This window comes from Labrus mixtus, chromosome 21, assembly GCF_963584025.1.
Source record: "Labrus mixtus chromosome 21, fLabMix1.1, whole genome shotgun sequence".
NCBI classification, from domain to species: Eukaryota; Metazoa; Chordata; class Actinopteri; order Labriformes; family Labridae; genus Labrus; species Labrus mixtus.
The window spans coordinates 2,604,225-2,629,233 of NC_083632.1; the positions used below are offsets into that span (position 1 = coordinate 2,604,225).

Here is a 25,009-nt window from a genome sequence, read left to right on the forward strand (position 1 = left end):
TGTTGTTGTTTCTGGATGATTTGAGATGTTAACAACTGTCATAAAGTAGAGATTTCTTTTACAGGCTGATCTAGAAAATAGTCAATTAATATAATTGTACATAACCTATAATGTTTGATGAAGACATTGTTTATGCAGATTTTTAAAACTTGAAACGGCCTTCCTGTAACAAGTGTAAATACAGATGTTTTTGTGTGTGATAGCAGCCTCCCCCCCCCTCCCTCGTTTTATTTTACATCGAGGTGTCTCAACACTGCAAGAAGCGGCCCAAGGCCCACGTTTTATTTGTCCTACCAGGTTGTATTTATGATTTTTTTTTTTGTGTGTGAGCTGCTACAGGAAACATGAACACATAATGAAATCTTTTTCTTCAGCGCGGTTCCTTCTCGTCTGAACGGCTGAAGATGAGATCGTCATGTCGTGCACTAACTTTGTCAAGAAGGGATGGAGTGAGTTAATTTTTTTTTATTCTTGTTTGTAAAATATGTTTGAATTCACAGAAGCAGTATTTCCGCTCAGAGTCCTCCCGGTTTATCATGATACATTTACTCGCAGTGTAAGGATTTTTCTTTAACCGTTTGTCTTGATTGTGCAAAGCCATCTCTTGTCTCGATAGTTCGATTTGGCTCGAAGATCCTGGAGAAGTGGTGACACCTCGGCGGCTGCTCGGATCATTATTGCAGATTATTAGTTTTCATTTGGGTCTAGAAAACAGTAACGTGTTTATCCCAGTTACTCAAAGTCAAAAGTGATGACTGGAAATGGCCTTTTCTTGATTCTAAACAAAAAGATATTCACTTTAAAACCTTACCAAAAACCCCCTATGGGAAGAAAATTTGACATTATTTAGCGGCCGGTGAGAGACAGTCATGCTACTGTGGTGTTAAAGATGACTTTGACCAATCATGAGTCGGTGGAGTTTGTGCCGCAGCTCCACAGAGGCGAGTGGCTCCTGCTCAATACGACAAATTGTTGAATGAAAAATCAAACAGTTTGTGTCCGATCCTCATTCTGTCTCCATTGGAAACAGAAAAAGGTCGACAAAAAGCAAAGCTTCCACTTTGCTGCTGTTCAATTTTTTGCATCGCTATTCATGTTTTTAAAATAAAATACTGCCATGTTATAAAACTGTGTGTCTTGTATTATTTAACTTTCAATCTGATTTAAGATGATAGGAATGTGTCATAGATTTCACATGTTCGTAGATTAATTCTGTAGATGTTAAAGGTCACATATCCTCCTCCTCTTCAACCAGTTTAAATAATTCTCAGAGCTCCTCAAAACATGTGTGTGAAGTTTCTTGTTCTAAATCCACTCTGATCCTGTATTTGATCATGTCTATAAACCCCTCTATTTCAGCCCTGCACAGAACAGGCTGTTTCTGTGTCTGTACCTTTAAATATGTAAATGAGCTGTGTCTGACCACGCCCCCTCTCTGGAAGGTGCTTGGGTGTACTCGGTGCTTTCTCGCTCCATGTCCTATTGTTTACGGTGAGAAGGCAGACTCAGAGGGCAGAACAAACACCTAGCTGTGGGAGTGTCACCCACCTGGGGGAGGGGCTACTGCCCTTTGTGATGTCATGAAGGGAAAATCTACAAACGGCCTGTTCGAGCACACATTTTCTGAAAAGTGGAGCAGGCAAAAGACGGAGAGGGTGGACTTTTCTCATGATTGGGGGGGTTTGAAGAAGGACTAGAGACACGTTTTTTTTTTTACATGTGACCTTTAAACCAATAGTGTTTAAAATCCACAATTTGCCTTTAGTATTTACTAAACTTTAAAGACTTTGCAGGGACCATCAGGGCATAAAAATCCAATCCAGATTTAGCAATACCACTATACACTGAAAATATCCATCATGTGATTTTATTTTGAAATTTCCCACGTTACATGAACAGATCCGTTTTGGGTTCAATTGGCGTGTGAGATATTGAAGGCCCCCAAAATAAATTGAATCGCACACTTCTTGATATCAGCAAAAACTGTACTAATCTTTTTTGTCTCTGTCTTGAAACTTGTGATTTAAAGTTGTTTAAATAAAAACAGCTAACAGACACTTGACTGCATGGCACCCACAATAAGAAACATCGACACAATGAAAAAAATCGCAACTAAGTTTTGGTCTTTTTATTCAACTGTAATTGTCTTAATTTTTCAAGTAAAACATTGTGGAATTACAAGGGATCAAAAGGAATGCAACAAATGAAGAGAGACAAAAATCAAAAATAAGACCATCACCATAAACTACCCATCCCGTCCTCTCCCCCGTCCCCCCCCACCCCATCCCCTCCCGGGGAAAAAAAAAAATCACCTTTTTGCTCGAAGTCGCTTCGACAAGTCCAAAAAGAAAATCGACAATTTACAGTCATCTGGAACTGCACCAGTTATTTTTATTCACATTTTGTCCAAGTAATTTTCTTTACATGAACTGAGAGCGATGAAGTGATGGTGACAAAAAAAAAAAAAATCATGTGAAAATAAAACATTAATTTGGTAGCACTGACGCACAGGGTGATACTTTTGATGTCTTCTTAGTTATAGTATATTTTCTTTTGTTTGGCTTTTTTTTTTTGTTTGTTTTTGAGAGAGAGAAGCTGAACACCCCCTGCTTCAGGCGCTTCACAAGGCAATCTGAGGTTCTAACCCATTTGGCCAACGAGGCACTCTTTAATTTCAACATTTACCTGCCCTTTGAAGTATAAATACATGACAAACCGGACCATGACGACATCTGCCTTTTGGTAGATTAGGAAAACAAATGAGATTTTTGCTCCGCTTCGGGTCTGTTTCTGAGGAGCAGATAGATATTTTTGCAGCTTCAATTAATAGATATCCGAACAGTAGAGACACACCAGGAGATACCAGGAAACCAATTAATTAACTGTAGTTGATGTCAAACGTGTTAACTACACCACAGTGTACTCAAAAAGCCGAGGGCCACATTATCAGATGTGCAAATGAGAAATACAAGGCTGGATTTAAAAATGAATCCATTGAACAGAAACCGACGTGAAAAAAAGGGGCCCAAGCAAAGACAAGCTCCAGCATAGTGCAGCAAAGATCACATTGACAGATCGGTTCTCTTCCTAATACCCTGGAAGAAATAATAAAATATGCATAACTTATCAACTGACTACAAAGAAACAATAGTCAGGACAGCTGACGAAATTTCTCAAAAACCAAACTCTCTAAAACCTCCAACTTACAATACAACTGGTCACTCCAAAGGTTTCAATGTCACACAAATGACTTTTCATCGTTAACCCTAATAAGAGGGCGCTGTAAAATCCCATCTTAACACATAAGATCTGAGCGTTCCAGTCTTTAAAGATTACAGTACAGAATGTGAACTAACAACTTTTTCTTTATTTTTCTCTTGCACCTTCGTCCCCCTCGAGTCCCAGTGGCAAATGTTTCCACTCTTTTGTCTTCTCTCGGTCTCTTTTTTGTGGACACACAACAACGCCGCCACGTTTTTTTTTTACTCTCAGTCCGGCATTCCCTGAGCCTTCCCCCAGCTGACAATGGCTGAGTCGGTGAGGGGGGGGTGGGGGGGGGGGGGGGGGGGGGGTCCAGCTACCAATTGGAAAGGGAGAGGGCCCAAGAGGCAGAGGCGGTCCCTGAATTGTGCAGCACTCAGTTTCCCTTAACGTTTTCTCAGAGTGCGGACAAAGCAGCGACCATCGGAGGTCGTGACATGCTTTCATATCGTACACCCTTTGCTTCTGTGTTTTCCCTTTGGCACTCGATCATGTCTTGTTGTGACGATGTTGACCAGAGGACGAGCGGGTGTTCAACGCCGGCGACCGCGCCTGCGCTGCTGCCAGCGCCGCGACGCTCCGCAGCACCCTGTCCGGCGTCCCCTCCGTCCCCGAACTGCTGGTCACCTCCTGCGAGAGCTTCTGAGACCTCCTGCTTTGGCGCCGACCCTCCCTGTGCTGGTCTCGCTTGCCTCTGTTGGCCCGCTCGGAGCTGCGTTCGCTGCCGGAGGAGGCGGCGCGGGACTCTCTGTGCTCCGTGTTCTGCGAGCTGATGCTGTGGGTCCGCTGGCTGCTGTTGCTGCTGCTGCGGCTCCTGCTGCTCCGCCCGTCGCCCTCGCCGTCGCTGCTCATGCTGCTGCAGGCGCTGTGGCCCCGGGATGAAGACTGCGCCTCTGCATCGCCTTCCTTACCCCCCGAAGATTTCCTACCCCCTCCCTCCTTCTCCTCCGCCTTAGACCTTTTGTACTCCATTTCCAAGGGGGGAACCAGAGAGCCAGGGCACCGTCTGGTGGATCTGGAAGCGGGGCGGCTCGTCTGATTTGGTGTCGAGGCTTTGCTGCCACTGCTTTTATTATTAATTACAGAATTACTCTGAGGAGAGGCTGGTACGCTTTTGCTTTTAGGCTTTTGGTTCTTGTCAGAAGAAGGGGCGGGAGAAGTCCCCGCTGCTTTAGATCCCAAGTCTTTCCGAGGGGTGTGTCCTGGGGTGTCCACCCTGCCTTTCATAGCGAGGAGCTTGGCTGCAGCGTTGAGTGCCGAACACCTCTTACCGAGAACTTCAGGCTCAGGTGGCAACAACGGCGCGCTGTTGGTCTGGGCTTTACTCTCTTGCGAAGGCTGAGATCCTGCAGACTTCCTGGTGATCCTCACTGAGGACGTATCACTCCCCGACTCTCCACCAGTGGACACGTTGGCGTTGTTTGACGCGTTTCTCTCAGAGCTGTTTGCCGGTTTCTTCCCTTGCCGGTTGGCGCTCTTCTCCCCCTCCTGATCTTGGAGCCTGCGCTTGCCCGAGCGAGTCAACCTGTGCTCCTTCCTGCCCTCGCCGTTGTCGGAATCCGAAGAGGAGGACGGCGACCTGGACCGTCTTCTCCGAGAGGCGGCAGAAGTAATCTCCTTCTCGCCGCCTTCCTCATTCTTCTCGTCCGTTTGCTCCTCCTTGCCCGGTTCCGATGTGACGTCGACTCGCCTCTTCTTGGTCGGATGTCTGTTTTCATAAGTTCTCTTGTGGTGAGCCTGACGAGTGAGGGTCGATGTAGAGCAGCCAGAGGATGGGGAAGAGGAGCAAGCGGACTCCTGGCTACTCTGCCGACTGAGAGGCCTCTTCTGGATTGGAGTTTTCTGATCTTCAGCGGTTTGTTTCACGGCCTCTCGCTTGGGTTCTTCTTTCTGACCGGCAGTTGCGGACTCGGCTTCTTTCCTGCCCGCACCCTCTCTTCCTGACTCAGAGTCTTTGGTCTCAGAAGAACCCTCTACCTTTCTCCTTTTAGACCGAGACTTACAGGTGTCCTGCTTTCCGTCATCCTCCTCCTCGCAAGTCGCTGCTTTCACCTCCACAGGGTCGAGTCCCGTTCCCGTCACCTTGTCCGAGTCACTTTTAGCCTCAGACATTTCTTGCATCGGCTCAGAGGAATGATTTTTTGATGCAGATGTTTCTGCCTTGGTTGGGATCTCTTTCTGGACTGATGTAGAGATCTCTTGGGAAACTTCCTTCGAATCAGGGATTGGTATTTGCAGGGGAGTTGTATTTAAGTTGGACACAGGAGGATCTGTTTTGTTTACGACAGCGGTGACTGCTGCTACTGACAGAGGAGCTGGTGTGGTGGTGGACTCTTGGGTAGCGGGGACAATGTTTGTGACTTTATTTGACTTTTCTTGGGATGATGTGGTGACAGTTGATGGAGTTGGTGTAGCACCCATGGAAGATGTTACAGGGGGTGGGATCTTGGCAGTCTTCTCTGCAGTTGTAGCAGGGGCAGCTGAAGTCGTGGATTCTTTAGAAGCGGCTGCTGCTGTCAGGGTCGATACCTGGACCGTCTTTATTGGGGGCGATGCCGTTACTGTCCCTGCCTTTGCTGTGGAAGTAACACTGGTAGATGTTGGGGATGGATTGCAGATTGGGGCAGTTGCTGAGGATGTTCCAGTTGTTACCTGTGCCTGTGCGGCCACTTGCACTTGTGTGGTTGGTGGATTTGGGACTGGTTTGGAAAGAACTTTAGGAGTCGTCACATTGGTCGTCTTTGCTTGGGCTACAGAGGCTGGAACTGTACTCGCAGAAGACGATGACACGGTTGTAACTGGAGGCACTAAAGAAGCCTTGGCAAGCATGGTTGGACTTGTAGTGGGAACTGTACTTGGACTTGTTGAGCTTGAAGAACTAGCTTGGGCAGTTTTCACTGTTGTCACAGTCGTGGCTGTAATGGGGGAGGATGTCGAGGTTGGTTTTGGTGAAGCTGTAGACGAAATACTCTTGGTTGCAATTTGATTGGAGGTTTCAGCAGGAGGGGTGGAAAGAACTTGTGGCAAGTCTTTCGCAGCAGCAGTTTCTGACGGAACTGATTTTAATGGTGCAACATCAATGAGAGTTGAGGCAGTGACTGATGTAGGAACTGCTTTAGCAACCATCGTGGGAGATGTCACAGGGGAAGGAGAAGGAATAATGGTAGCAACCGCCGTGTCAGCTGTGGAACTTTTGGCAGAGTCTGGCTCTGCCGGTTTCACATTTGGAGAAGCCGAAGATGTTGGCTCTGTGGGAGGAGCTTTAGAAGCAGCGGAATCCACTAGTGTTGGTTTCACATCTGTAAGAGTTGATGTGACAAGGGTCGCAGGTGGCGATGGAGTCGTGGTTGCTGCACCGACCGGCTCAGTGGAAGATGTGGAAAGTTTTGCCGAGGATGAAGAAGAAGAAGCCTGCGTTGATTCTGTGTCTGGACTTGGTTTTGAAGCTGGAACTGAATTAAGGACTTGGGCTGAGTCTGATGTGGGAGCAGGGGCAGTAAGGGGTGCTGGTGAAGGGGCAGTGGGTGCTGGGACTGAAACTGGTGTTGAAGCCTGATCTGTTGTTGTGGAAGCTTGAGCTTGACATGGAGTAACGACTGAAACCTCAGTCTTAGTGTCATCAGCTTTGGTAGACTGGGTCTGACTTGTAGTGACAGCAGAAGCAGCTTTAGAGGTCTCAGACTTCTGCAGTGTCGCGTCTGTTGGTTCCGTCCTAGCACCAGTGTTTGATGAATCTGGCACCCCAGTAGTGGCGGTCTCATTTGTAGAGATACGTTCTTCTCTAACACTTTGTGGTATGTGTGTTGAGTCTTTGCAAGGGCGACCCCTCTTGCGTTTTGGGGACGGAGGGGGTCTCCCTCCATCAGTTGGTGTGGGGGGCAGCTGGGAAGGAGTCACGGGGTCGTCGGACTCAGATAACTGAGGGGGAGTCTTAGGTGGCCGGCCCCTTTTTCTTTTCAAAGGCGTCACAGAGGAATTCAAACTAGAGTCCGTTGAAGTGTCTTTTCCTGGCGGTACGTCTGTTTTTCTGGACTGGTTCCCTCCCCGTCCTCTGCCCTGTTGATGCATCTGCTCTCCCAGTTGAGCAGCCATGCGAGATTCAGTTTCCAGCCGGCGCCTCACTGGAAGATTCCTCAGCACAGGCATGTCGGGAGAAAGATAGGGTGGAGAATACGGAGGATAAGCTCTGACAGGCTGCAGCTGCACAGGACTCGGAGTAGAGTCTTGGTCCTGAGGAGAATTATTGACTGTTCCTTTAGTTTTGCCGTCAGAGCTCAGGGAGGTCTCGTCTTTGTTTGGTTCGTCAGCAGTTGCGGTAACGTTTTCCTCCACAGCCGCCTCCTCTGAAGAAGCTCCGCCTCCAGTTCCACTTGCTCTCCGCCTCCTCCTTCTTGGCTCTTTGTCCTCCACCACTGTGACCAGCCTCCCCGGAAGCTTGCGGAGGACTTTGGCCGATGGGGAGTCTTCGACGAGACCCCGGAGGACTTCTCCGTCCGCTGATTGACGCTTGCGAGGAGACCTGGAGCTCGTGGAGGGAGGAGACATGGCACTGTGGTCTTTGCCGTCGTCGTCTTTTGTTTGATGGTCCACGGGGCAGCTCGACTCAAGCGAAGATTCAGACACCCGTCTCTCACTCTCTCCCTCTTTCTCATCTCTGCCTGCTTTAGAGTTCTTACTGTCAGTCTCCCCAACACACTGTTGTTTCCCTCCGTGGGAGGAGGTTGTAGGAGGGGAAGGCACTGGACTGGGATGGGAGCGGTTTGGTAGACTCCTAGTTTTTGTGATCTGGTGATCTCTGGCAGGAGATGAAGCTTTTGATGATTTGGAGGAATCCTGAAGTCTGGTTGAAGATGAAGTTTTGTGATGGTCTGAGCGCGACGGGGTAGAAGACACGGGACCGGCGTCTTTGGCAGCTCCTCGTCCTCTCAGACCAGCACGTAGTCTTTCAGGCACTTCTCTGGGGGTCGTGGGCTCGGGCTCAGCTTCGGGTGAGGCCCCACGCAGCCGACCGCTAGTCCTTGTTGAGGCGACAACCTTGTCCTTGTCCTTGGGTTTACGGCCTCTGCGGGCCGGAGTTGGCTGAGCGGGCTCCACAGATGCTGGTGGTGACAAAAGGTCATCTTCGTCTTCATCGGATGAAGCGTGGAGCTTTAGCCCCTCCTCCTTGGCTTGGTCCAGACCTTTCCGGGCAGCCTCCACTTGCTCCTAAACGGACAGAGGCACAACAGATTTTTTTTTTAATACACAAGTTTGGCTTTACAAAACTGATCAAAATATAGTTTTTCTCAATTTTGGTTCTTTAAGGCTAAGACCAGATAACACAGAGGCAATTCTAAGTACATGTTTCACGATTATCTATAGATTTCTAGATGGTAATAAAGACAAGCCCAAGACTACTTTAACTCATCAGAGGTGAAGATGTGGATTTACCTCAGCCTGCTTCAGCTCCTCTTTGCATACATCCTCCAATGAGGCCTCTAGGAAGTTCATGGCATAGCGCTCAATGGGAGTGAGCTAGGAATAGATGAGAGAAAAAGAGCCAAAAAGTTAACCAAGCATCAAACATATTTTGCAGACATACAGCACAATATAGAAGAGTGTGATTATTCACCTGCTCCACCAGAGCTGCTATTTCTTGCTCGGCCTTGGAGAGCTCCTCTACTTCCTCTTGCTCCCCTCCGTCATCCAGCGGTATGTTCTCGTTGAACTCGGCCAGCTCTGCCACCTGCTCCGCTTTGGCCTGAGAGGCGGCCACTATGTCCTCCTCATCCTCAGCACGACACAGAGCCTGCAAGATGTATTTTCAGTTTGATGAGATCTGTGGTCGTTTGAAAAGTCCCCGAAAGAACAAAGCAGCCACACAACATTTTGGTATAACGCGACTAATCTCTACAATTTAGCATAAACAAAAAACACATTTGCAATATTGGGAGTTCTTATTTTTGGCATTTTAACTTAAGATACATCAATGAAAAGTGAGCACAAACAAGGTGGATGTAAAAGCATTACAGTTGATAAAATGTAAAATGATGGTGTTACAGATATGTATATCTCACCTGCTCCAGGATGGTGGTGCTCTGCTTGTTGACAGCTTCCTCCTCCTCAGCCTGGGGCACCGAGAGCTCCACTGCCACCTCTCTCTTCTCGCCGTCATTCACATCAAACAGCTCCCGGATGGTTTGCTGGGGAACAAAGTGAAAAAGAGAGACACATTCAGCAGAGAGGAAAAAAATAAATACAATCGTTCTCTGTACTTCCCGGGAAGCCAAAATAAGTGGCACTTGAACTCCCTTAATGACCCGACATTATCACAGCAATCCAACCCAAAAAAAGGAGCAGTCACGCTAATGCTGTCATTAGTTCAAAGAATTAATTAGAAAATGTCTGCAGAACAAGTGGTGTTCCTTTTGAAAGGGGATCAGAACAAATGTAATTACAGAGCAAAAAGGGCACAGCGTGTTCCTCTGCACTGAGAAGGCATTTCTTTTATGTGTCAGCATGTTCACATCTGATTCATCATCTTTTTATCAGCGTGCAAGTTATGCGAGACACCAGTTTAATAAGATCAGATGATTACAGAGAAACAAGCAAATGATAGAATTCTACTTCTTGTTCTGTGATGATGTGAAACTGAAAGTAGAAATGATGCGATATTGTAAACTTTGGTTTAGTCGATGTGCTCCTGTGTTGTGATAAAGGAAACCCCCGATGTATTTCAAGAAAATAAAAAAAGGTATAAGGCTCCAACTGTAGATGCATACCTCTTTGAAGAAAGCGGTGGTGAAGTTTCCTCCTTCGATCGCCATATCTCCCAGCATCCTCTTCTGATTGGCTTTCTTTAAAATGTTCTCCTCCACCGTGCGCTCACTGATCAACCTGGCGAGGAACATTTGTTCTTGTTGGTGTTCTTTGTTCATGTTGTTCATAAATAAAAAGGATATGCAAAAGCAATGAAACAGCACAGGCACTGATTGACTTATGATCTAATTCCATTTCCTTCTAATCTCAAGTTCCTCGTATTCTTTGTCATGCACCATCTCGTTTTTTTTGTTAAGCCCTACTCGCATCTCATGCCTTCTTATAGCGACTGTACAGATTTAAATTCACTCCATTTGCTGAAAGAATCGCCGCCGAATTAAAAAGGGCTTTTTGTGTGCGTTACCTGTAGATGTGGACGTCTCTGGTCTGGCCGATTCGGTGGCAGCGGTCCTGTGCCTGGGCGTCCATGGTGGGGTTCCAGTCGCTGTCGTAGAACACGACTGTGTCAGCACCGGTCAGGTTCACCCCTACGCCTCCGCTTCGAGTCGACAAAATGAAGCAGAAAATACGGCGATCTGCGTTGAAGCGCTCCATGAGGGACTGGAGGAGGAAGAGGAAGAGGTTAGAGGCAGCAGGCTGACGTGTCCCTTACTCATATTTTTTTCTTCCTTTAGTGCTCTGCAAGTTAAGATCAGTATTAAATAGAATTTAGGAGAGGCAGGTCAGGAAAGAATATCAGGTCGCTGCATCAGACAATGTTCTGATTGGTTAAATCGCACTGACCTGTCTCATCTCCACTCGGGTGCTGCCGTCCAGACGCAGGTAGATGTGTCCGTGGTAGTTGAGGAACTGCTCCAACACGTCCAACATGCGCGTCATCTGAGTGAAGATCAGCACTCTGTGGCCTCCCGTCTTCAGCTTTCGCAGCAGAGTGTGGAGAGTCTGCAGCTTACCTGCAAGCAGCAAGACAACAAACTACTTCAGACGATCAAACTCAACGATAGATGATTGAGAAAACGTATGCTTTGGAGTCTTCCTGCTCTTCTGCAACCGATGATTTGGCTTTTCACCAAGAAGCTTCAACCTTATGTGTCTTTACTTCAGTTCAGCATCACAAATAATTCTGTATCAGCACAAATGGGTCTCATGTTTAACCCACAAGTCCAACATTATCCTTGTTTTCCATACCCCGACATTGAAACTCTTACAGCAATCTACTCTCTAAGTGTCTAAAATTATGCCAGAAATTTATCAGAAAAATTAAAGCATGAGAAAACTGTCTGAGGTACAGTCAAAGGCAGCTTGGAGAAAGTGATTTTCAGAGCTAAAATGCTTTTACTTAATCCCCCTTCATCTGTTTTTAAAGAGAAAAGGAATGCATATTATTTGGCTGTCAGTAACGATTTACTCTGCTTTGTGTAATTATCTGTGCACAATCAATTAGCTCTGGAAACCAAAGTGTAGAGATTCTTCAGACTGAATGCTCGTCTCGTAAACTGATGATTATTATTTATGGAGGGGATTCACTCTCGTTCGTGCAGCAAAAAAGAACATCATGACATCGTACCACAGTCATACTGAATGAGCCTCAGGTCAGGGAACAGGGTCCTCATGTAACACTGGATACGATGGAGGCTGCGAGTCAGCGGGGCGACTTGACTCGACAGGGCGGAGGAGAAGACAGCCTGCTGGTGGCTCAGAGAGGGCGGAGGATGGCAGCTGTGCATGGAGATCGGCGGAGCCTCCACCGGGGGGATTGCAAATGTAAACCTAAAAAAAAAATATGCAGAAAGTGAAGTCACAACTCGTTCCTCTCTGTTAAAGCTCTCGCATGTCCGGTAAAAATGAATCAAGTTTTCTACCTGTCCGTGATGTCCTGGAGCATCTCCAGCCTCTCCTCGATGCTGTTGATCGCCTCTCTCACGGCGTGACTCTGAAACCAGAAGTCGGATTTGTTCTGCCACTGAGCAAACAGACAGCTGCTGTGTCCCGAGCGGCCCCAATCCCCCTGAGAGCTCGAGGCGGCCGGCGAGGGGCGGCCACCGGGCAGAAAAGTCAGGAAGTCCAAAACCTCCCGGCCATACACGGGCTTCATCCCACAGCGGAGCTCGTTGACGGCGTTGATGAAATCCAGTTTGCCGTCGCGCTGTTTCTTCTGACTCTCTGCCAGCCATGACTGCCGGGTGAGAAGGTGAATATTAGCGAGGAGAAGAGCTGCGACGTTACACGCTAAAGCCGTCTTCAAACAGCAAAGATAATGTTTCAGAAAAATGTCAAAGCAAGGGAATGAAGTTTTATAAATGTGTGATTTAGATCAAGACAAAAATAAAAAGAACACAACTTTCTAAATGTTTTTTTTTGCTGAGGTGCTTACCACGTGGAAAGGAGAGCGAGGAGGTGGACGAGGCACTCTCCTGGGTGGTGGGAAGGATTTTGCTGTGCTGGGCCTTGACTTGGTGCTAACTGGTGTTTGACTGCTGCTGCTGTTCTCACGCGGTGCTGCTGAAGACTTAGAGGCAGAAGACGAGGCGGCCACTGGAGTCGGAGCTGAAGGGAGGAGAAGAAAGAAAGTTCATAGAAGGGAAATTGTTTCTTCACTAATAATATTGCCTTTCTGCTGTTACTGTGTCGTGCATGTGCATACTTCCTAAAGGCATCATTAGAAAACCTGTCGCATGAGAAATCAGCGTTACAAAAAATAAAAATCAGGTTTTCTTGTTGCACAAAATGTAAAAAATAATGCTTGCTGAAGGAAGCCAATAGTAGCCAGGTTTTCAATCACAGTGAAGGAGTAGAGACTATTAGAAAACCTGTTGCCTGTTTAGATTTTTACAGAGCAACAGGGCACAAAATGACCACCCAGTGCATGCTGTTGAAAAATGCATAGTGGCTGATAAATGTCTTTCACTTTGCAGCAGAAAAAAAAGTTACTTATCTTAAAAGTTTCTGGCAATATTTACATTTTGTTTAGCCATTTAGCCAGTGGATATAAGAGTTAACTGTGCACCCTGCTGGGCGATAACTGCTGCTGATTGTCTCCACCAACAGGTTCAGTATTTTTTGAAGATACTGTCCAGAAACTTTTCTGTGACTTGCTAAACTTTTCTGCATGTTTTCTGCTTTTTTAAGAGGATTAAAAAAAAAAAAAACTTGAGTAAGGTTTTGTTGCAGTTACAATCTGACCAAATTTACTTGGAGAGAATAACTGCTGCGGCTTGTTCTCTCACCTGGCTGCTCTGTGCTCGACGGAGGAGGCTGCACTACTTTGAGGACAGGACGAGGGGGGTGGGGCTGGTTGGGGGTGGAGCTAGGGAGTCCTGGAGGAGCTATGGTGTAGTGGGCGGTGGCGGGACCAGGGGTGCGCTGAGCTATCTGCAGTGGAGCAGTGTTTCTGAGAGGAGGGCTTGTGATGGTTTGAGGGTGAGGGTAAGGGGGAGCAACACGAGGGGAAGGGGCGACTGCTAGAGTGGGCACAGGCCCGCCCTCCTTGCCTGTTGACTGACGCACAACGATCTTCACGACGCCGGGGGTGCCCAACATGGAGGGGGGGACTGAGGAAACACAAAACACACCAGCAGTCAGAAACAAGGCTTTCTGTTGAACCAGTAAAATAATGACGATTATAACAAACTTTACAGGATATCAGAGTAACTCTGCTGACACATGATTTAAGTGTGATATTATTATTTAGCCTGTTCATCTAATCTTAATCTGTTTTTAGGTGTTTTAAGGAACTAAAATAAATCACTTTTTTATAATAAATTTAGTGTCTATCAAGGTCGAACATGAAAGAGAGGCCGAGAGAAAGAAGGCATAAACACCTTGAGCGATTGCATTGTGAGGCATCCGGCTCGCAGTTATGGCGGTGGAGGCAGGAAGTGTGTTGGAGTTACTCTGTACAGCGACCTGGGCGGGCTGGCTAATGAGGTGGTGCTGCACCCCGCTGGACACTAGGTGCATCACATTACCTGCTGCATGAGAGGGAATCAGACCAACCCTTAGTGAAGAACACAAAATTCAATTCTCTCTCTCTCTCTATTTTAACGGCATGTGACCAAAATAAAGAAATGAAGCTGCGCAGTCGGCTATGTTTGCCTAATATTAGAAACTGTGATATCGATCATCAAAATGCAGTCTTGTTTTAAAGGAAGTGTGCAACATTTTATTCACTTCATAAACACAGCAGAAGTCCTGAGTCATGACTGTCTACAATAAGTGAGAAGCTCGTGTCATGCTGGCTGTGTACAATTTAACTCAAGAGCGCTAACATTAGCCCGCTAACACAACAAAGCAGGACTCATGAAATCGCAGCTTGAGCCAAGGACAATTTTGTCATATTTTTTTGTAGTTCTCGTGGTTGCTTGACTCGTTTCTAATGACTGAATAAATCTCCTTTTATCCATCCAGCCACGGTCACCACAAAGCAGCGTAGCACCAACCTTGAACGGGGCGTGCAGGAGCTGCTGGGACTTGATGGATCTGAGCTCCGGACAGAGTCAGCTTGTTTCCCTGAAGCTGGAAGGTGACGGGTTTACTGCCCTGACACGAGGACACGGGGCGCCCTGCCAGCGAGGCGAGCTGAGCTATACTCACGACCTCACCAGCTAAGCATGGAACAACACAGAAGAAGACGGCGGAGTTAATTCAGCTGATAATCTTTGTTATAAATAGTTAGTAGATGTGTTCACGTACATGGCAGCCTGGCCTGCATGTCCGGGCTGAGCAGGACCCTCTGGGGCAGGATGTTTCCGGGGTTGGGACTGGGGTGAGCAGGGATGTTAGCCGTGCAGCCAGCAGTCGGAGCTCGTACGGTCAGAACTGGTTTTGGAGTGCTGGATCTCACCGCGGTCTGAGCAGTCAGATGCATGGACGGGCGAGGAGGGGGCGCTGTAGACACTGAACACACCACTGAAAGGAAAAGAGGAAAAGAGGACAATTAGCTGGAAATAATAATTAAAGTTGTGTTTTTTTATTTTTATTTCTGGTAGTTTTTTTTCCCCACACACACACCTTGTTGAACAACAGGAGCCGGTGCAGGTGTGGAGCTGGCTTCAGGAGCAGGTGGAGGTTTTGGAGTTTGTGCTGCAGGCGGCACTGACATGGTCGGTTTGTTCATCAGCAGGACCGGTCGGTTATCACCTTTAGGAGGCGGCTGGAACATCCTAAAAACAGACAGAGGAACATACAAAGATCAAACACAAAGTACTCTATTTTATAAAACTGATAAATATCAAGTAAGTCCTCCTTTACCTCCCGCTTGAGCTTTCCCACCTAATTCACCTTATTTATTAAAATACACTCCTCTCCTACAGGCTCGTCAGAGCTAGCTGTCCTTCATCTTTTCTGGATTTAGTATCGATATAAAACTGTAGGATAGGAAACTGAACTTCTCTCACAATAAGCTTTTTTTTCTATCAATAAACTTTTGGACAAGAGAAAAGGAAACAGGGATACACAATTCCTTTTCAACCTTTTTAATTTTTTAGATGTGATACATTTTGTTTTGTGACGACCCAGCTGGTTTCTTGTTCTGCTGGTCGGCTGTTCAGTGTTTCGGTTGTCAGTGGGTGTGGATGGGTCATCGTGGATTGAGAACACCTGGGCCCGGTTTTCTCTAATCAATAATTGTGGGAGAGATGGGGGGGAGGTTGCTCCCTAATAATACTCCTAGTTAATTTAATTTGAAAATTGTATGAGTGGATAAACTTGAACGTACTCTCGAGAGTAGCTACTCGTCTCCTCCACTTATTTGTCACTGGTTTTGAACCGGCCATGACAGTTTATATTAAAAAAAAGTGATTATGTTTGAGAACCAGGACTAACATAAAATATTCAGAAATAAAACACATTCATATTGTTGTTCGAGGTTTTGGTCTGTGTAAAGAAACTTTATCAAACATCTGTAAATTAACCCATCTGTGACATAATTTAAAAAAAATTATTACATGTTACTTCAGCATCTTTTGCACTATTCACCACTGCACTGTTATCTTATTTAGTCTTTGCTTAGTTGTGTTTAGTGTTGATATTTAATGTTGTACTTTTGCACATATAGAGCACAGTTCACCAAACTAAAATTACATTTTTTGGGGGCATTTTTGCCTTTATTAGACAGGACAGCTGAAGAGAGACAGGACATGTTGGGTGGAGAGAGTGGAGGAGATGCCATGCAGGCAAAGAGCCGAGGTCGGATCCAAACCCAAGGCCGCTGCAACGAGGTCTACAGCCTCTGTACATGGAGTGTGGGACAACCACTAGGCTATCCGGCTAATCCTTTATTTGTAAAGGAATGGATCTTATCTTTATAGGAGGTGGAGCAGATGTTAAACATTTCTTAACTTACTCATTAACTAAGACAAACTGAGAGGTGACCTTGAGCACTTCAGGCCAAGCGTCTCCTGAACAACACAGAGCACTAACACAATGAGATATGTGCAACTGCTGTAAACAGAAGCTAAATGTTTGAGGCTCAAACCGATGGGAACATTGTGTTTTTTTACATGCACATAATGTCTGAAATCAAAGTTTTGCCTTGCTGACCAAAGAGGCTGAAATGTTCAAAAGTCCAGCAGTGAAGTAAAGTTTTTGTTTTATAGGCTGGTGAATATTAGGACACCAAAAGCTTTTGCATTATTTACACGATGCCAAGATGGTGCTATGACATTTCCTCCCTTAATTAAAAGACCTGGGTCTTTTTTTAGTTTCAGACTGCTTGCTTTGAAGTATCCGTCGCTTTGATGTTTACCTGTTGACCTTCATGCGGACCGGTCTGGGTCTTGGAGGGGGTTCGGGGGAATCCATGATCTCCTGGATTAGAGGTCGGCCGACCTTGTGGCGCGGCATGAACACATCCGCTTGGTACCGAGACACGCGGCTTTCCAAACCGACGAGGTCGAACATCGAGAGATCGCAGCGCTGGGGACACAAAACACACACGTTATTTATTCTATTTTAATCGTGGTGCACTTTTCATCCAGAAGCTCAGTGAATGACAAAATGTGCTTTTTTTTCCTAGTTAACATTGAATGCTAACCTTAAGAGGAGAGACCTCCAGGGCGTCCTGCACCAGGGAGGCTGTGTGGAAAACGATGGGCTTCGTGATGAAGGGAGACTGGATGGGTCTGGGGTCGAACAGGTTGGGGTGGTTGCACACTTTGCGGAGCTGCATGAGGATGTTTATCACTGACATGAAGTGACCGCTGGCCAACGTTTCCCGTGTCCTGTGGATCAGAAAAGAAAAAGGTGAAGAATGGAGAAAACAAAGGAGAGTCATCATAGGACATAAATAAGATGGGGAGGGAGTGTCTGAAATAATTCACAAGTTTCTGAAGAACCTGGAAACAATTGCAGTTTCTTTAAATACATATTAACCCATTTGTTTTTTGTATTTTCCATATATTTCATTATGATTCAGTCGTCTGTTTAAATATAAACTCCTCAAAAAAAGTTTGGAAACGTTATTTCGGTCAATTATTTCGCCCCTTAGTTTTCCATTCTTGCACTTTTATTCTTGTGTTTGAACTACGAGGTCTATTTGTTGGACTGGGAGGGTTGTTTATAGGGAGAAGTGAAACTGGATTTTTGAATGTTTCTGGGGGGGAAAAAGAAAAATGTTGACTGCATCCCAATTGCACTGTATGTCTTGAACTTGCTTTAATACAAATATGTTGAAAAGAATATATATATTTCGCCCCTTTAATGATACTAATTGGTGTTGCATTATATATCGTTGGAAAGCCTGATTAGTCACCTTTACAACAAGGTATGACTTGTAAGGATGGTGCATTTGTGGAATGAGCAACACAGCTAAACATGTGGGTAGCACCCCAAAAAAATGTGCCAAAATCCCCATGCTGCCATACACATTACTGAGAATACAGGTTGTTCATTTAGCCCTGGGAATCGAACCAAAACTAAGATATCTGATCGGTATGGGAACTCAAAAAGTTTAATTGATGCATCACTGTAGTTAACAAATTCATGTTACTTAATTGTCCACCTGACGGAGCTTCAAAATGCATTTTACTTCAGTTTGAGAAAGAACCAAATATTCTACAATTCACTTAGCAGACGCTTTTATCCAAAGCGACGTTCATCAGAGAGTAAGAACAACACAAGCAAGGATCTAGAAAAAAGGGAACGATGTCAGTAAGAGCAAACGATCAGCTTTGAGTCTGATTGGACACACAGGTGCTGACAGGAAGTGACCAGAGGCAAAGCACAACATTGAGGGCAGTTCTTGAGAGCTCTAATCAGTATAGAAACCATCTTATAAGTCGTCGTTATCAAACAAAAACCATCATCATCAATAATATGGAGACCATCATCATTAAGTCTTATAAATATCTAGTCGATATGAACTGAATGAAAGTAACTTACGACGCCTGAGCCATGAAGTCGTCGTAGAGGAACCGCTGCCTCTTGGAGAGGCGGCATCGCACCACGTGCTCGTACTTCTTGGGCATCTGTTTCTCCACGTCCACTTTGATCCTCCGGAGCAGGAACGGCCTCAGGACCTTGTGGAGCCTCTTCACCAGGCCCTCGTTGTACTCCTGGCTGCCCTCGATCATTCCCGTCAGCGGGTTGGAGAACCATTCTTTGAACTCGCGGTGGGACTGGAAGACGTGGGGCATGAGGAAGTGCATGAGAGACCACAGCTCCATCAAGCTGTTCTGGAGAGGAGTTCCTGTCAGCAGCAGGCGTCGGTGGCTGGAATCGGGAGATATAAACATTAATAATCACAAAAACTAAGAATTAAGAAGACAAATAAGCAGCTGCTTTACAAAACTGTTGTTCTAGACTACACCTCATATTGTTACACTTCATGCCAGAGGTTGAAAACAAGCAATATGAACAATAGTTTAGAGTTGAAGTGACCAATAAATGAAGTCTAATAATCACTCTCTTTGTAGTTTTGTTCTGCACTAACTCCTGGGGGAAATATCAGGTTCTTTAGCTGATATATTGTCCACTTTGAAGTCAGCTCATTGCAGCTCCTCTGCCTGCTGTGTGTTGCTGCGCGGGTGGTGTACAGAGGATTTATAGGAGATGTTCTCGGGGAAACTGCAGCCTGCTTCTGATGTAAACAGCGCGAGTTGAGCTCTGGGGCTGCATCAAAAAACAGTAAAGTTGTAGACAGCACCGCCATCAACAATGAGATGAATGAGGCTATGAAGCTGTGCAGACCTGAGGGGTGATAAATCCATGTGTAGTCATCTTATAGCAGCCAATTAAGCTTTTTGATGATAGGCGGCTTTTATTTGCAAACACATCCCTACTAATGGATATTACAATATTTGCGTATAAACATTTTTTTTTATTATGCTTAAGGCCAGGAGGCTCCCGAGTAGATGGAGCCCTCCCAACTTTCAGCGAGTAAATCTGGCACTTCTACCACCCGACGTCCCTGACGCCCAGCCACCACCATCTGTCTGTGTCGTCCCCACAACCACCGCCGTCCTCGTTCATGCACGACCTGCTCCGACCTCCACCTCAGCGGCGAGGAAGTGTGGACAACAGGAACGCGAGGACTACAAAGGGGAAATCCTTCCTGCATATTATCCCATAATGCTCTTTAGTAATAAATAATGATTGATTAAATAAGAAGCTATGGGGGGGGGGGTCTATCAAAAAGACAAAAATCCATCATCATCATACCTCTTGTGACCCAATTAAGGAATTACAGAACTCACTAACAATTTGACCCTCTGCGTCACTACTTCACGACTCCTCACTGTGTCTTTATGACACAAATTATGGTAACAGGAGATAAAGGAAGAATTTAGAATTTATTACTGTAAATATTATTTATCTTATTTTTACCTCATTTTATTTTATCTTTTTACCTCATTTTGGTTGTATGGCACCGCGGGTCGGAGACAAACAAAATTTCGATTCCACTGTATGTCTGGCATATTTTGAAATTGACAATAAAGTTGACTTTGACTTTGAATGTGCAACTTTTTGATCCAGTAGATGTCACCCTTTAGTACCAGCATGGAACCAAAACAAACTGCTGTTTGGCCGAACCTCCGCTATTCTGAAGCCTCCGCTCTCCTCCAGAGACACACCTCCAACCCCTCTACACTCGAGTTCACAAGAAGGAGTTATGAATTAGAACGCACCATAATTAAGCTCCATTTAGCACAAGCAGCAGACATAATTGTGACATAATTGCATGTAACTTGACACAGAATGGCCGTGATCTAAAAACTCTTACATGACATCCAAATAATCAGTGAGTATGTTCTTCTTCTTCTTCTCTCTAGTTCTTGACTAAAACAGCTTTTATACAGAAGGGGAGGAGCCGGCCGTCCCGTCCATGTAAACAACACAACAACACAGCCAGCGGGACTCGAGCTTCTCACTCATTGTAGACAGTCAGGACTCAGAGACACATTTACACAGGAGAGACTGGATTTATGATGTTTTTATGTGTCACATGTTGCACATTCTTCCTTTAATTAATCAAAGAAGGTGTATTGGTCGTAAAACAGTGTGAGCCTCTCGATGTGCAGAAGCTTTTCTTTCAGTGTAATAATAAAAAGTCACCAACAGCAGGAACAGGCCAGCAGCCAAATGCAGCCAGTAAGTCTCATCACTGCTGCTTTTTTTTGGTTTTAAAAACACACAAATTAAGTGATTAGCTGATTCAGCTTCACATCCACTGTGTCCTGTGATTACTCTGTGTTTGTGTTTTGAGGGGGGGGGGGGGGATGCATTCAGAGTCAAACATCGCTGATACTGAATTACAGCTCGTCTGTCTCCTGAAGCTGAAAGACGTTTTGTCAGATTTGCTCACAGATGAGACAGAGAGGCGGGTACTTGAAGTGTGTGTTTTTTTTCAATGAGCATTACAAGTTTGTACAAAGCGTTCTGGTACATAACACTTGCTTTTGACACTGGTTCAGATTTTCTGCCTACAAGCCTGAAAAGACATCGGTAGCTTCAATCATCTCAGTTTATCGTCTTCTATCGGCACCGTGACTTTTGGAAAATTGAACAAGGGGATGTTTGCCAGACTTAAATATTAGAAATATTGGGGGACTGGTTAGTGTGTGTGCCCCATGTACGGAGGCTGTAGTCCTCCAAGCGAGCGGCCACGGGTTCGAATCCAACCTGCGTCTCCTTTGCCGCATATATTTCCACTCTCTCTCTCCCTGGTTTCAGACTCTGTTCACTGTCCTATCTCTACAATAAAGGCATTAAAAGCCCCCCAAAATATAAGAAATAAAGACACTGTGATCTGGAAAACAGCTGGACATTCACTTTTTCTCTCTTCAACCTCGTGTTGTAAGGGAGTACGATACAGAACGTGTTTGCTCTCCTCTTGGAGAAATGTATCTTGGACTCAAAGTGCTGCACACATTAAGCTGCCTCCACAGACGCATCAATAAATAAACAACAATAAAAACTATCCTCATAAAAACAGAGAACAACAAATAATAAACAAAATGTGCTGCACGAGACCTGCATAAAATCAGAGAGACGAAGAAAAGAACATCATGACATTTTTGCACAACCCATACGGCCTAAAGGAACATTATGTACACTTTCGATGGAGGTGGGAACATAACAGTTCAGTTGATGCAGTTTGAAGTTGATCTGTCATTCATATGGGTGATGTAATAATTCCTGAAATCTCTAATCTAATTTCATGAAAAATGAAAAAAGAGAAATGTGTTTTGTTTTGTACTCTGAAGCCCATCGATTAAAGCAATTACCGTAAAATTCTGTGTAAAAAAAAAAAAAAAAGCACTTGTAACACCTATTGCTTCATCTTAAAAGTTTGCTGAAGTCTTGTACACCGGTGCGATCAATACACCAGTATAAAATGCTGACACAAGCGGCGTCATTACAGCGGGAGCAGCCTCCACCATCACACACTGTGCACATCCTGACGGGATCGAAAATTCATCCCCATTCAATGTGTATTGAAAGATGATCACGTGCTGTGCTGGGAAACGTAGCTACACAGACCACTCTGGCTGTGCGACTTTTTCACATCTTTTCTCCCTCACGAGGTCATAATCATGCATTTAGAGAAAACGGTGGTATATTGTATCTAAAATAAACCTTGCAGAGTGCTCTACTGATTGAAAGAATCCTACTTTAAATTTAAAGAGCGACCAGTGAAGTCGGGCAGAGAGCTCGTAAGCTAAGGGTCTGTGCTTCACAACATTCACTGCAGGCTGAGAGCTCGACTACCGTACTGTAGCTGGTAGGAGTGCAGACTTCAAAAAGTGAAAACAAACCGAACTAAAAGAGCGACACAGCTGCACAGAAAATGCACATTGTAGCCTTCGCTGAACACAATATAAATTGTCACGCAGAATTTTTTTTCCTCTCTGAGACCACCCAAATCTGACTGCATCTTATATACCGGGACGTCTTGTATTCCGGATTTTACGGTATATATTTAAATGTTTAATGCCAATCAATCAGGGTTTCTCATACTGTAGACGTTACTATTTTTGACTTTGTTTTTCACATTTGAAATTTGGATTTTTTGTACTGAAAATACCCCCAACATCTCATTGAAAACGTTAAAAAACCTCTCTAGTGAAACCCTCTACATTAATGTGAGCAGAGTTTAGGTATGATTTTCTGAGGATCTTGCAGGGACTATTTAAGTTACATTGTTTGGGGACAGCTTATTCATGTCTGCAGAGGCTCGCTTGCATTCTCTACTACATGTTTGAGCTTTAAGCAACAACACTTGGATATAAAACAGGCTGATCCATCCTGGCTGCTGCAGCAGGGTGTGTACGTGTTATGTTCAAAACTGCATGAAAAACAGTTTACATCATTGATGATGTGTTGAGATTCTTCAGATGTTTCTGATAACAATAGTTGTCATGTTTCCAACATGGCTCCTTCCTTTCAGGATGTTCTAAGCATCAGTGATATCAGCCCTTACAGTTTGCACAAGTTTACCTCCACGAATACAAAAAGCTCCACTCACCTGTTGAAGTTCAGCAGGCTCTGCCAGCGCTGGGACTTGAAGTTCTTGATGTTTTGCGCCTCGTCGAGGATCAGGTACCGCCAAGACTTGCGCCTGAAAGCCTGGTGATCCTGCAGCACCAGCTTGTACGATGTGATGCACACATGGAAGGCATTGGGCTTCGTCCAACCCTGAGAGAACAATGGAACAACTGACAATCAGAATGGTTCACATTTTTTTTGAAGGTTTAAGTTTGGTAGCTAGGCAACCCTAAACTGCAAAAAAAGAAGTCAACTACAACAACCGTTTTAAAGGCATTACCTGTCTCTTCAGCTTCCTCTCCTTTTGGCTTCCAAAGTACGTGAGGATTTTAAACCCAGGACACCAACGCTTCAGCTCCATCTCCCAGTTCAACATCACGCTGGTGGGGACGATGATGAGGTGAGGGCCCCAGTTACCTGAACACAACAGGTGATAGGACAAAACATCAGCAGCTGAATATCAAAGGAAGAACATGCATGCTCAATTTCTGTTTTGTTTTTTTTAAATATGATGGGCAGTTTTTTTTACAAACCTTTTTCACAAGCAAGGTGAGCGAGCAGAGCGATGGTCTGGATGGTTTTACCCAGACCCATCTCATCAGCCAGGATGCCGTTTAGCTTTTTCTCGTACATGGTGACCAACCAGTCCAGTCCGATGTGCTGGTATTCTCGTAATGTGCCGTGAAGCAGGAAGGGAATGGGTGTCTTGACCTTTAAAAAGAAAAAGAGAAAATATAAGAAAAGAATGGTTTATAACTCCCACACTTTAACACATTTTTGCAACCTGTACATTATTTTAAACAACTTTGACGATTCTATTAATTGAACATAAGCTCCTAAAGTCATAATTTATCACATGCACATTCTCAACAACCTGATCCTGACCATGTCACTAACAGCGTCAAGCGTCTCCCTGTAAGACGGGGAGGAAGGTCTCAGGAGGCTTTACTATACGTTAAAAAAGACGCTGCATGACGAAATGACAGAGCCCAACACTTTAACTTCAGTTAAAGGCGAGCAGGAAAAGAGTGTGAAGCAGCTTTAAAAGGTGCATGACGATCGCACCGGTTGTGTTGCATGCATTTCATCATCAACCGCGTCTGCTCGCTTGTTGGGAATTTTCTTGAATATTTCCTGCTGCGTTCAAACATCAGCTCAACTGGCTGCAAGTGGAAATGTTACCAGGGGGCTGGTTGGAAACAGCCGGGGGGGAAAGTTGGGGTGAAAAGTGCGGCTGTCTGCGTTTACAGCTCAGTCTGGACATTTTGGGAACATTGTGTAAGCGTGGAAACATCACAAACGAAGAACGAAATAGGAAAAAAAACTGACCTTTGTGGTAGCCAGAGTGTATCCTTTAGGCTGCAGACTCTCGGCTGTAGCGGCGATATGGCTGATCTCTTTCTTTGGCCGTGAGCTGGAGGAAGGCGGGCTGTTGTCTCCCTCCTTCAGCAGAACCTCCATCCCTTCACACTCATCGTCCTCTTCCTCCTCACACTCCTCTTCATCCCTCTCGCTGTCGTCTTCACCACTGTCTCCTGGAGAGTCTGAGAAAAAGCAGATTTTTAAGTGAAATGTATTTAAAGCGTCAAAGCACGGACGAGGAAACGTTCCCCTCACACCTTCGTCTCGTCAAAGAGCAGATAAAATAAACAGTCAACATGAGGTTACTTTGATTTCCCCGGGAGCTGGTTTATACCTGAGGAGGAAGAGTTGCTCTCTGCGTCGCTCTCGTCTTCTTCTGTCTCTTCCTCGTCGTCCCCAGACACCTCCGAATCAGAGCTCGCTTTAGAACCCGATGCAGAGGGAACCTCGAAGTCTGAGGCGTACGCTCCTTTGTACTTCTCCAACAGCTCCTCGACACTCATGTCTCCTGAAAGAGGAAGCGCAGAGATGTCAGGTTAGATGTTTAAAAGCCGGTCCAGGATCTCTAACGGAACTATCTCGGATATGAGTGACGGTACTTTGCAGCTGATATGAACAAATGCAAAGCAGAATATTGAAGAAA

General features: G+C 45.3%; 1 protein-coding gene across 3 annotated transcripts in view; it reads right to left on the reverse strand.

The window, feature by feature from the left end:
• Window positions 1-2,359: 2,359 nt before the first annotated feature.
• The window catches only part of srcap (Snf2-related CREBBP activator protein), a 36,103-nt gene continuing 13,453 nt past the window's right edge, over window positions 2,360-25,009 (reverse strand). For 2 of the 3 annotated variants that reach the window (XM_061028920.1, XM_061028919.1), the window contains 23 exons: window positions 24,701-24,874; window positions 24,334-24,548; window positions 23,538-23,715; window positions 23,285-23,421; window positions 22,985-23,154; window positions 18,400-18,729; window positions 17,054-17,240; window positions 16,766-16,935; window positions 15,031-15,182; window positions 14,713-14,928; window positions 14,460-14,624; window positions 13,842-13,991; window positions 13,248-13,571; window positions 12,395-12,567; window positions 11,883-12,196; window positions 11,588-11,790; window positions 10,804-10,973; window positions 10,424-10,620; window positions 10,023-10,137; window positions 9,318-9,443; window positions 8,873-9,049; window positions 8,692-8,775; window positions 2,360-8,466 (listed from right to left, as the gene is read on the reverse strand). In XM_061028920.1, coding sequence (XP_060884903.1) covers window positions 3,751-8,466; window positions 8,692-8,775; window positions 8,873-9,049; window positions 9,318-9,443; window positions 10,023-10,137; window positions 10,424-10,620; window positions 10,804-10,973; window positions 11,588-11,790; window positions 11,883-12,196; window positions 12,395-12,567; window positions 13,248-13,571; window positions 13,842-13,991; window positions 14,460-14,624; window positions 14,713-14,928; window positions 15,031-15,182; window positions 16,766-16,935; window positions 17,054-17,240; window positions 18,400-18,729; window positions 22,985-23,154; window positions 23,285-23,421; window positions 23,538-23,715; window positions 24,334-24,548; window positions 24,701-24,874 — 8,843 coding nt within the window. In that variant the 3' untranslated portion in view covers window positions 2,360-3,750. The remainder of the gene's footprint in view (window positions 8,467-8,691; window positions 8,776-8,872; window positions 9,050-9,317; window positions 9,444-10,022; window positions 10,138-10,423; window positions 10,621-10,803; window positions 10,974-11,587; window positions 11,791-11,882; window positions 12,197-12,394; window positions 12,568-13,247; window positions 13,572-13,841; window positions 13,992-14,459; window positions 14,625-14,712; window positions 14,929-15,030; window positions 15,183-16,765; window positions 16,936-17,053; window positions 17,241-18,399; window positions 18,730-22,984; window positions 23,155-23,284; window positions 23,422-23,537; window positions 23,716-24,333; window positions 24,549-24,700; window positions 24,875-25,009) is intronic. The other variant, XM_061028921.1, reaches the window with a different exon arrangement.